We start from the raw sequence: 13687 nt of genomic DNA, 5'->3' as shown, positions 1-13687 counted from the left end.
CCCATGCCAACCCCGCCCCCAACAACACATGTTTTGAAGGGTGGGAGGAAACCCACGAAGAACGTAGAAACTCCTTACATACAGCGCCAGATTTGTACCCGGGTCACTAGTGCTGCATTAACTACTACACTAACTGTTCCACCCCAAAGGACATTACTCAGATAGAGGTCAGAGAAGACCTTAAAACTCGTGTAATAGTTTAGTTTGGGGACCAATTTTTCTGGCCAAAATTGGGAGTTGACTTTTTTTGACCACGGTGAGTACCTGCATTATTCAAGGCATCGGGAGCTTGGGAATGAGTGGTAAGTTTGCATTCAGGGTGCTGGGAACCCGGAGGGGTGGCAGCCGGGCCGTCAGAAACTCCGGTGAGCACCCAACTAGAACGAGCATCTGCAGACAGGACATCAGTTCAAATGGGCGGGCAGCCGGGGACAAAAATAGGGGGGGGGGGGTCTACTTTTACACGCAAGATATGGAAAATGAGTTGCGGTCATGTACTTGCCTTCGTTGGAAGCAGTGCCAGCCACTGGTGATGACGCAAGTGATGCGACAGGTGGGGTTATTAGTGTGCATGCACGGGTGTATTAAGCGTTGATGGGTGATGAATCTCAGATGCATGAGGAGTGAGAGTGTCAGGACCAACTGTGTGGCAGTGAGCCAATAAGAAGGGCAGAGGAGTTTAGCAGGGTAGTGTTTGGGGAATTGAAGGATGTAATGTTGCGTCTAGTGAATTTTTTAAAAAAGAGTCGCCTTCATGGTGTGCTGTGAAAGAAACAAGTGAGTGTATTCTTTGTTTGTTAGCTGTGGTAAATCAGTGCCGTACAAATAACAAATACGTGATTTCTGGCCCAAAAAGTATACTATTACTCAAGTATACGATAACTTAATAAGTTATCGTTGCAATGAAAACCATATTTAAATACCTTTGAAGTACTTTAGGAAATCCAAGGTCCATTTAATGTTATATTCTTTAAAAATTTCAAAGGAGAAACAAGGTTGCACGCCCACACTGGAGCTGAACATGAAACCACAATTTCACAACCAATTTGACCTTCCACCCCACGTGATGATTTCTTCACAGACTCCCACCTGCACCCCACACCCTGCCACTCAGTCCATATCAACCAAGCTTCGGTTAACTTGGACACCGAAGGAAAAGTTCTCACCTGCTCGTCCTCCTCCCGCACCACGTACTGAGCCACCTTGAAGGAACTGAGATACTCGTTCATGTTCTGAATGTCAGCGTCGTCGGTTGCATTCTGATTGCGGTCCAGCAGCTTTGAGATGGCGCGGTCATCGTAGTGAATCATTCGCATCTCCTCAGCTTCTTTCTCAGCTGGAAAATTAAATGACCCCTCAGCTTTATCTCTGTATCTCAGTGCAATCCTTGGAATTACCAATCTGTGCTGTGACTGGCATGGTTCCCAGCACTCCATCATTGTTGGTTATTCTCTACAATTACATAATTTACTCGGGCATTTTTCCCGTTGGCATTCTGCTCCATTGCCAAGATTGATGCTTAAATGTGCAGGAAAATCTCAACATTTAAATCTACCCCCTGCGATCTTTATTCCAACACAGAGACCTTTCACCGCAGCAGGAAGTGAATCATCTCATCTGGTCTTTCAATCACTTGCTACACAAACTTATAGAAAATATTGAAATCAGGAGGGTCAGTTGAAAACCAGCTCCCAACCTAATCCCAGCACATTAACCAGATCCATGCATGTTACTTCACTGTCTACATTCTAAGGTAAGAAAATATCAATCCAAGATGGAAAGGTGGGGCTAGGATGCAGCATGACATCACAGGTTAGCCTCGTTCCAAGTGTGTTATGATATTTTTTAAAGGCTTCATTAAACTTCTGACCACTTAGGATGCAGATCAACAAGGCAGCAAGTAACCCTGCTGGAGCCACACATCTGCTCCTTCCCCTCATGTCCTCACCTTCATCATCCTTGAAGAGCTCCTCTGTGCCAAACTTGAGGATGTCATCCAACTCTTGTTTGGACATTGACCCGGACTTGGAGCCCAACCCAGGCCGCACCACCAGATGAGTTAGCATCATCTTCTTCTTGGCCACCTGCGTGATGCGTTCTTCTACCGAAGCCCGAGTCACGAATCGATAGATCATCACTTTTTTGTTCTGGCCAATACGATGAGCTCGGCTGAATGCCTACAGAAGAGAGGCTGGGTAAGATTCATTGACAAAAGACTGACCCACTGCCCAAGAATATGCAACAGGCTGCCCTTGTTTGAGGAAAGCAGCCTGAAGACGTTGGATGTTATGATTTCCCCTTCCCGAGTCAATGTTCCTGTCCTCTCACCTTATGCAGGGTCAGGAGGTTGGGGCACAAAATAGTTCTCTACTGGCCTTGCAAGGTATGAGGGGGAGTCAGGTTTTACCGTAAGACTTTTTAAAAATGCTTAATACAACATGGTTTAAAGTGGCAATACCAGTATATGTTGGGCATCTCTGAGCTGATGTTGGTTGGATATTTTCTGCATTTCTGGTTCAATTTCACATAAATGATGGATTGTTCACGTGACAATTAAGTATTAACTGGATATTGTTTACTAGCCCAGATAGTTAAACATCCAAAAGAACATTGGTGAACCACTTCAAATTTTGAGAATCCTGCAACATTAAGGTGACTTTTATTCACTTTTTTCTAGTATTTTTGCATTGAAATGCTCCCCATTTTATTATTTATTTTTTAAACATATTTAAAATTTTTTAAAATTTAGACATAGAGCACGGTAACATGTCCTTTTTGCCCGTGCCACCCAATTGACCTACAGGTACACAATCCTTTTCCAGACATCTAAAATCTGGAAAGCTCCAAAATCCGGCAAGTGGGGAGAGTCGGGCGGGCGAGGGGGAGAGACCGGTAGAGGGATTTGGGTGGCCGGGAGACCGGCAGTATGAGTTGGGTGAGTGAGGGGGGAGACCGGCACCACAAGTCAGGCGGCTGAGAGACTGCAGTGCAGGTCAGCGGCCGAGGGACCGGCAGCGTGGGTCAGGTGGCCAAGGTGGGGAGGGGGGAACCGGAAGTGGAAGTTAGGCGGCCGAGGGACCGGCAGCGTGGGTCAGGCGGCCAAGGGGCAGGGTGGAGGGGAGACCGGCAGAGCAAGTCAGGCGGCCGAGAAACCAACACCACGGGTCAGGTGGCCAAGGGTGGGAGGGGAACCGGCAGTGCATCTTGGGCGCCGAGAGACCGGCAGAGCGAGTTGGACGGGCGAGGGGGGTGGGAGGAGACGGCAGGGCGACTGGAAGGAGGGTGGGGGTGAATTCGGCAGCACAATTCAGGTGAGCTTAAATATGGCTTTCCGAAATTCAGAAATATCCGAAATTCAGAACACACTGTCCCCCAAGGGTTCCAGATAAAGAATCGCGAACCTGTACAACCTTTGTACGATTTGAAGGACGGAAGGAAAACGGAGCACCCAGAGGAAACCCACAGAGACGCAGGGAGAACATACAAACTCCTTAGTGCTGAATTCGAACGTGGCCTGCTGGTGCTAACCATGCCTCCACACACAGCCGCCTCCCCACACGCACACATAGCCTCTTCCATCCACCCACACACAGCCTCATCCCCACGCACACCCACACAGCCTCCTCCTCACATCCACACAGTCTCTTCCACCCACACACCCATCCTCTTCCACCCACCCACACAGCCTCTTCCACACACATACACCTGGCCTTTTCCACCCACCCACACACACAGACTCTTCCCCTCATACACACACAGTCTCTACCACCCCTACAGCCTCTTCCACATGCAAACACAGCGTCTTCGACACCCACACTGCCGCTTCCACACACCTAGCCTCTTCCCCACACACACTCGCAGCCACCCACACAGGCTCTTTCCCACAAACCCACACACAGGCTCTTCCACACACACAACCACTTCCATCCACACACACAGCCTCTTCCATGCAACCAGCTGCTTCCACACGCACACCCAGCTTCTTCCACATGCATACCCAGCCACTTACACATATCCTCTTCCACCCACACACACATAGCCTCTACCACACACATAGCCTTTTCCACACAGCCCCTTTCCCACCCACACACATACACACACATACAGAGACAGTCTCTTTCCCACACACACACATCCTCTTCCCTACACACCCTCACGGCCTCTTCCTCACCCACACTGCCGCTCCCCCCCCCCCACAAGCGCAGCCTCTTTCACCCACACACACACACCCATCCACACAGCCTCTTTCCCACACATCCAGCCACTTCAAAACACACAGCCACTTCTGCACCCACCCAGCCATTTCCGCACTCACCCAGCCTCTTCCCCACACACACACACACACAGCCTCTTTTGCCACACAACCTCTTCCATACACCCAGTCACTTACACACACACACATAGCCACCCACACACACATCCTCTTACATACACAGCCTTTTCCACTACTCCACACATGCTCTTCCACCCACAGAAACATAGCCTCTACCACACACACAGCTGTTTCCACACACACAGCCTCTTTCCCACTCACACCCACAGGCTCTTCCACCCACCCACCCACACAGCCTCTTCCAAACACACACCCACAGAGCCTCTTCCCCACACATACACACAACCACACAGCCTCTTCCACACACCCAGCCACTTACACACGCATATCCTCTTCCACCAACCTACACACAGCCTCTTCCCCACACACCCAGATGGCCTCTTCCACACCCACACTCTTTTTCACACACACAGCCTCTTCCCCACACCCATACAGCCTCTCCCACACAGCTGCTTCTGCACCCACACAGCCTCTCACACACCCCCACATAGATTCTTCCCCACACACATCCTCTTCCCCACCCACACACAACTTCCACACAGTCTCTTCCCCCCCCACACACAGTCTCTTCCACAACACAGTCTCTACCATCCCTACAGCCTCTTCCACACCCACACAGCCACTTTCCCACACAGCCTCTTCCTCACACAAACACCCATCCACATAGCCACTCGCACACATGCAGCCACTTCTGCCCACACACACAGCCACTTCCCCACACACATATACAGCCTCTTCCACTAATCCACACACAGCCTCTCCTCCACACACACCGCTGCTTCCACACATGCACACAGCCTCTCCTCCACACACACACCGCCGCTTCCACACTTGCACACAGCCCCTTGCGCGTGCCCGCCCAGCCCCTTGCGCGCACAGCCTCTTCCACCCACACCTAGACAGTTACACATGCACACATCCTCTTCCACCAATCCACACACAGCCTCTTCTCCACACACACACACATCCTCTTCCACCCACACAAACCCAGCCACTTCCACACAAACCCAGCCACTTCCACACACAGCCGCTTCTGCACCCACCCAGCCACTTCCGCACTCACCAGCCTCCTTCACCCACACACACATCCTCTTACATACTCACAGCCTCTTCCACTAATCCACACACACACACAGACTCTTCCACCCACACCTCCGCACAGACTCTTCCACCAACTTACACAGCCTCATTCCCACACACACACGCATATCCCCTCCCACACACACACGCATATCCCCTTCCACACACACACACACAGCTGCTTCCACCCACACAGTCTCTATCACACACACAGCCTCTTCCACCCACATACACACACCCATAAAGCCTCTCCCACACCCTCTTCCACCCACACATACTCACACAGCCTCTATCACACACACAGCCTCTTCCACACACCCAGCTAGTTACACACACACCCACAGACTCTTCCACCAACCTACACACAGCTTCATGTCCACACACACGCAAATCCCCTTCCACACACCCACACAGCCTCTTCCCCACACACATATCCCCTTCCACACACACACTGCCGCTTCCACACACACAGCCACTTCCACCCACACACACTTAACCTCTTCCCCACACTTTGTCTCTTCCCCAAACCCACACAGCCTCTTCCATCCACACACACACACCCCCACACAGCTGCTTCTACCACACACTCACAGCCACTTCCCCACACTCTGCCTCTTCCCCAAACCCACACAGCCTCATCCATCCACACACATCCCCACACAGCTGCTTCCACACACACAGCCACTTCCACACACACAGCCACTTCCACCCACATTCACAGCCTCTTCCCCACACATACACACATCCACACAACCTCATTCACACACCCAGCCAGTTACACATGCATACACAGCCACTTCCCCACACACCCACATCTCCTTCCACCCCCACACAGCCACTTCCCCACACACATACACAGCCTCTTCCACTAATCCACACACAGCCTCTCCCCCTCACACGCTCTTCCACACGGCCACTTCCACCCACACAGCTTCTTCCCCCCACACACTCAGCCTCTTCCCCACACATACACACACAGCCACTTCCCACACACACTCTCACGCACCCACACAGCCTCTTCCACATGCACCCACACTGCTGCTTCCACACCCACACTGCCACTATCATACACATAGCCTCTACCACACACACACCCACACAGATTCTTCCACCAACCTCCACACAGATTCTTCCACCAACCTACACACAGCCTCATCCCCACACACACACATATCCCCTTCCACAAACACACACCCACAAAGCCTCTTCCCCACACATACAATCACCCATAAAGCCTCTCCCACACTCCTACACAGCCACTTCCCACACATTGCTTCTACCACACACACAACCACTTCCACGCACACAGCCTGTTCCACACACACTCTTCCCCACACACATACACAGCCTCTCCCCCTCACACGCTCTTCCACACCCACACACAGCCTCTTCCACACAGAGCTTCTTCCACCCACACACACACAGCCTCTTTCCCACACGCCCTCTTCCATGCACGCACACACAGCCTCTTCCACCAATCCATACAGCCTCTTCCCCACACATACACAAAAAACCCACACACAATCACTTACACACACATATCCTCTTCCACCCACACAATCCCAGCCACTTCCACACACCCACCCATTTACACACACAGCCGCTTCTGCACTCACCAGCCTCTTCCACCCACACACACACAGCTGCCTCCCACTCCCAGCCTCTTCCACACAGACTCTTCCACCAACTTACACACAGTCTCATCCCCACACACGCATATCCCCTTCCACACAAACACACACCCACACAACCTCTTCCACCCACACATCCTCTTACATACTCACAGCCTCTTCCACTAATCCACACATCCTCTACCACCCACACACACGCATAGCCTCTACCACACACAATCTTCCACCCACACACACACACCCACACACCCACACTGCCGCTTCCACACACCCACACAGCCTCTTCCCCACACATACACACAACCACACAGCCTCTTGCACATACCCAGCCACTTACACACGTACACAGCCTCTTCCACCCACACATAGCCTCTTCCCCGCACACGCACACAGCTTCTTCCCCACACTCTGCCTCTTCCCCACACTCTGCCTCTTCCCCACACATACAGCCACTTCCACGCACACACACAGCTTCTTCCCCACACATACACACACCCATAAAGCCTCTCCCACACCTCCTCTTCCACCCACACATAGCCTCTATCACACACATAGCCTCTTCCCCGCACACACACACAGCTTCTTCCCCACACTCTGCCTCTTCCCCACACTCTGCCTCTTCCCCACACTCTGCCTCTTCCCCACACTCTGCCTCTTCCCCACACATACAGCCACTTCCACGCACACACACAGCTTCTTCCTCACACGTACACACACCCATAAAGCCTCTCCCACCCACACATAGCCTCTTCCCCACACACAGCCTCTTCCACACACACACAGCTTCTTCCCCACACATACACACACCCATAAAGCCTCTCCCACACAGCCTCTTCCACCCACACATAGCCTCTATCACACACATAGCCTCTTCCCCGCACACACACACAGCTTCTTCCCCACACTCTGCCTCTTCCCCACACTCTGCCTCTTCCCCACACTCTGCCTCTTCCCCACACTCTGCCTCTTCCCCACACTCTGCCTCTTCCCCACACTCTGCCTCTTCCCCACACATACAGCCACTTCCACGCACACATACAGCCACTTCCACGCACACACAGCTTCTTCCTCACACATACACACACCCGTAAAGCCTCTCCCACCCACACTCTGCCTCTTCCCCACACACAGCTTCTTCCCCACACATACACACACCCATAAAGCCTCTCCCACACAGCCTCTTCCACCCACACATAGCCTCTATCACACACATAGCCTCTTCCCTGCACACACACACACAGCTTCTTCCCCACACTCTGCCTCTTCCCCACACTCTGCCTCTTCCCCACACTCTGCCTCTTCCCCACACTCTGCCTCTTCCCCACACTCTGCCTCTTCCCCACACTCTGCCTCTTCCCCACACTCTGCCTCTTCCCCACACTCTGCCTCTTCCCCACACTCTGCCTCTTCCCCACACTCTGCCTCTTCCCCACACTCTGCCTCTTCCCCACACTCTGCCTCTTCCCCACACTCTGCCTCTTCCCCACACTCTGCCTCTTCCCCACACTCTGCCTCTTCCCCACACTCTGCCTCTTCCCCACACTCTGCCTCTTCCCCACACTCTGCCTCTTCCCCACACTCTGCCTCTTCCCCACACTCTGCCTCTTCCCCACACTCTGCCTCTTCCCCACACTCTGCCTCTTCCCCACACTCTGCCTCTTCCCCACACTCTGCCTCTTCCCCACACTCTGCCTCTTCCCCACACTCTGCCTCTTCCCCACACTCTGCCTCTTCCCCACACTCTGCCTCTTCCCCACACTCTGCCTCTTCCCCACACACAGCCTCTTCCCCACACACACACAGCCTCTTCCCCACACATACACACACCCACAAAGCCTCTTCCACCCACACATACTCACGCACCCACACAGCCTCTTCCACACACACGCGCTTCTACCACACACATACACAACCTCTCCCCCTCACACGCTCTTCCACACCCACACACACAGCCTCTTTCCCACACGCCCTCTTCCATGCGCACACACACAGCCTCTTCCACCCACACCCAGACAGTTACACACGCACACAGCCTCTTCCACCAATCATACACAGCCTCTTCTCCACACACATATCCTCTTCCACCCACACAAACCCAGCCACTTCCACACACCCACCCACTTACACACACAGCCGCTTCTGCACCCACCCAGCCACTTCCGCACTCATCAGCCTCTTCCACCCACACACACACAGCTGCTTCTGCACACCCAGCCTCTTCCACACACACCCACACAGACTCTTCCACCAACCTACACACACGCATATCCCCTTCCACACAAACGCACACCCACACAGCCTCTTCCCACACACACACAGCCACTTCCATCCACATTCACAGCCTCTTCCCCACACATACACACACACATAAAACCTCTCCCACACAACCTCTTCCCACACACACAGCCTCTTCCACCCACACTGGCGCTTCCACACCCACACTGCCTCTATCACACACATAGCCTCTACCACACACGCAGCTAGTTACACACGCACACTCAGCCTCTTCCACCCACACACACAGACTCTTCCACACAAACACACACCCACACAGCCGCTTCCACCCAGCCTCTACCGCACACATACACAGTCTCTCCCCCTCACACGCTCTTCTACACCCACACGGCCACTTCCACACACAGCCTCTTCCACACCCAGAGCTTCTTCCACCCACACACACATATCCCCTTCTACACACACACACACACACACACACAGCCTCTTCCACACCCAGAGCTTCTTCCACCCACACACACGCAGCCTCTTTCCCACACACGCACACAGCCTCTTCCACCCACGCACACATCCTCTTTTCCACCCACACAAACCCAGCCACTTCCACACACCCACCTACTTACACACACAGCCGCTTCTGCACCCACCCAGTCACTTCTGCACTCACCAGCTTCTTCCACTAATCCACACATCCTCTTCCACCCATCCACGCAGACTCTTCCACCAACTTACACACAGCCTCATTCCCACACATACACACAGCTGCTTCCACCCACACAGTCTCTATCACACACACAGCCTCTTCCACCCACATACACGCGCCCATAAAGCCTCTCCCACACTCCCACAGCCTCTTCCACCCACACATACACAGCCACTTCCCACAGACACTCACACAGCCTCTATCACACACATAGCCTCTACCACACACACACAACCACTTCCACCCACACAGCCTCTTCCACACACCCAGCCAGTTACACATGCATACACAGCCTCTTCCACCCGCACACACAGCCTCTTCCCCACCCACCCACACAGCCTCGTCTGCGCACACCCTATCCTAGTCAAAAGAGGATCAAATGGCCAAGCAGTAGTTCTAAACCTTTTTCTTTCCACTCACATTCTATTTTAAGTATTCCCTATGCCATAAATACTCTGTGATTAGTAAGCGATTACTTAAAGCGGGATGTGAGTGGAAAGTGAAAGTTTGAAAACCATTTCAAATCATATCTAATTGACTCAGGTGCACAGTTTCATAATTCCAAAGGAAACGGGCCAAGCAAAATATTTCAGTAACAATTGGGTCTAGAGCAGTGATTCTCAACCTTCCCTTTCCACTCCCATACCACTTTTAGTAATCCCTTACTAATCACAGAGCACCTATGGCATAGGGAATACTTAAAGTGGTATGGGAATGGAAAGAGAAAAGTTGAGAAACACTGAGTTAAAGTAACCAAGTTTTCACAGATCTGGAGGACTGGGTGACGTTAGACAGACCACACCACCTTTCCGTCATTAACTGTTCCATGTCTGAAAGCAGGAGGGGTGATGGAGAACAGTGGAGCAGTTATCTATAGGTCAGAGAAGCCAGGTTCCCTTTCACAAATGGTGTTACAATATCTCTTGGTGATGTAAAACGAAAGCTGGTGCCAATTTGCTGAAATTATCTAATGCAATTCCAGACAGATGAATTATTCACCCAGTATGACTCCCCAGTAATACAGCAGCAAATTTCGCAGAATACTTTCAACAGTTTTTAAAAAATGCATAAATAATTTCCAAAAGTTCTATTTAGAAGTCTTGAGCAAACTGGTTCTGACCTGAATGTCGTTGTGGGGGTTCCAGTCTGAGTCATAAATGACAACGGTATCTGCTGTGGCCAAGTTAATTCCCAGACCTCCAGCTCGAGTCGACAAAAGAAAACAGAACTGTTGGGCTCCTGGGGCTGCAAGGAGCAAGACAAAGAAATTGGTGAGCAATGGATTCACTGCTCTTGATGCGACTTGTGTTTATTTTATGACTCAGCACAAGTGCTTTGCAGAAATATTTTCTTCTATTGGACACCGTCAGAGAGCTAACTATAATCTTTTTTTCCACATAAGTAGATTTTAAGGAAGCATTTTGATGTAAAGTAAAAGGAGGAAAACAGACAGATGGGTTAAGGCAGAAATTGTGGACCTGGCTGAAGGCACATTTGCTAAAGGTTCAGCAATTAATCCAGGATTCGCCAAGAGTTTGAAACTGGAAACAGAGACCTTGGTCAGACGTGTGAGACAATTATTCCAGTGCACTTTTCTCACTGACCCCTTTTAACCCTCAAACCCTGACAGGGCTGATAAGGGGAGCTTGCGCCCGAGAAGCACACAGAGGGAGGAAGAAGGAGCTGACCCAAACCTTCGAGCTGATTTCTGAAGACTTAGGTGGTGGATATTCAACACTTTAAGCCTTTTGGTCATTTTCAAAGTTTCTCACTGATCCACCCACCAGCCATGATTGTAAATTCTATCCCCCTGACAACACTTCGGCCACAATAAGCAGGGACTCAGCATCCATGGTTCCTGCCCCAAAACCTTGGCTCACCATTTCTACCCAGGGATGGTTCCTGACCCACTGACTTCCTCCAGCAACTCATTGTTTGCTCAAGATTCTATTTTTTCAGTACCTTAATTTTGGAAGTTTTAGTCATGGAACTGTACAGCACATGACTGAACACATCCATGTGGATAGATCCTTTGGGTATCCACGTCAACCTTCTTGCCTATCTACACTAACTCCAGTGCCTGCCTCAGGTCCATATTTATTTATCTATTCCTTCTCTGCTCAAGGATCTGGCTAAATGTCCCTTAAACAAAATAGAGAGAGTGCAGAGAAGGTTCACGAGAATGTTGACAGGATGTCAGGGTTTGAGTTACAGAGAAAGGTTGAGCAGCCTGGGGCTTTTCTCTCTGGAGCATAGAAGATTGAGGGGGGGATTTGATGGAGGTGTTCAAGATTTTAAAAGGGACAGAGAGAGTCAACGTGGATAGGCTTTTTCAATTAAGAGTGGGGGATATTCAAACCAGAGGCCATGGTTTGAGATTGCAGGGGGAAAATTATAAGGGGAACATGAGGGGAAATTTCTTCACGCAAAGGGTGGTTGGGATGTGGAATAAGCTTCTGGCAGAGGTGGTTAAAGCAAGGACGTTATTTACTTTTAATGAAAGACTGGATAATTACATTGAGGGGAGAAGATTGGAGGGTTATGGAACAGGTGCTGGTCAGTGGGACTAGGAGGGTGGGGATTTGTTCCGGCATGGACTAGTAGGGCCAAACTGGCCTGTTCTGTGCTGTATATGGTTATATGGTTACATTGTAATTGTTTCTGATTCCACCAGTTTCTCCGACAGCATATCACGTAGATCGACCATTACTAAGGAAATAAAACATCCCTCATACCCCCTTTAAAACTCCTTCCTCTCCCCTTAAAACTATGCCCCTTTGGTTTGGACACCCCTGCCACGGAAAATAAAGATGCTGACACTCTTCCTCACCTCTCCATCCCTCCTAATCTTGTATTGTTCTGTCAGGTTATTACTCAGCATCATGCTGGCCTACCCAATCTCTCCCCATAAATGAAGTACAGGCTGAACCTCTTTAAACCAGTGATGTTGAGACCTGGCCATTGTCGGACCACAGAAAAAGACGGAAAAAAGAAATTGACCCCCCCCCCCACCAAGGGAACCCCCTATGTAAATATATAACAGGAAATAATGCTTTGGGGTGGCACCGTAAGTGAAACATCTTTATTGCACCAGCGATGGACATTAGTGCAGACAACATGGGACTCATACCCTATACCCCAGTCCCGATCGCAGCAGATCTAACTTTTACAGCACTAGTGATCAGACCAGGAGTTGAGTCCCGTGCTGTTTGTAAGGAGTTTGTACTAACAGATTCAAAACATGCTGGACCACGGGAGTTTCTGGACCACAGAGAAAATACTAGAAATACTCCATGCAATAGAACATGCAAAGAGAAACAGTTAATGTTTGATGTTGTCAGAATTGGGAAGGAAGTAGAACAAATTAGTGTGATATTACAGAGAAGGTGGTGAGAAGAATCAGTAGACAAAGGGAATAAAGGGTGAGGCCAGTGTTGCTCTGGGGATAAATTGTAATCAGGTCATTACCCCATATTTCACTCCTCCTATTCCTCTTACCAACCTTCTCTGCAATTAAACCTAATTGATTTTCTCTTTTCCCAATATATTATCATCTTTTACAACTCTTGGCTTATACTTGTTGGAATTTAGGAGAATAAGGGGGGGGGGGGGCCTCATTGAAACATTTTGAATGTTGAAAGGCATGGACAGATTAGAATCCACCATGATGGTGGATTCTAGGACAAGAGGGAACAACTTTATGAC

The 13687-nt window shown here is 50.6% G+C and overlaps 1 protein-coding gene across 3 annotated transcripts in view; it reads right to left on the bottom strand.

Moving 5' to 3' along the window:
- The window catches only part of chd5 (chromodomain helicase DNA binding protein 5), a 103393-nt gene that overhangs the window by 30172 nt on the left and 59534 nt on the right, over positions 1–13687 (bottom strand). For all 3 annotated transcript variants that reach the window (XM_069918614.1, XM_069918616.1, XM_069918615.1), the window contains exons 21-23: positions 11103–11227; positions 1949–2177; positions 1167–1336 (exon numbers count right to left, since the gene is read on the bottom strand). In XM_069918614.1, the coding sequence (XP_069774715.1) occupies positions 1167–1336; positions 1949–2177; positions 11103–11227 (524 nt within the window). The remainder of the gene's footprint in view (positions 1–1166; positions 1337–1948; positions 2178–11102; positions 11228–13687) is intronic.

This window comes from Narcine bancroftii, chromosome 2 (genome assembly GCF_036971445.1).
Source record: "Narcine bancroftii isolate sNarBan1 chromosome 2, sNarBan1.hap1, whole genome shotgun sequence".
In the NCBI taxonomy this organism is placed as follows: domain Eukaryota; kingdom Metazoa; phylum Chordata; class Chondrichthyes; order Torpediniformes; family Narcinidae; genus Narcine; species Narcine bancroftii.
Note: the sequence above shows the minus strand (reverse complement) of the source record. Positions and strands in the feature narration are given on the sequence as shown.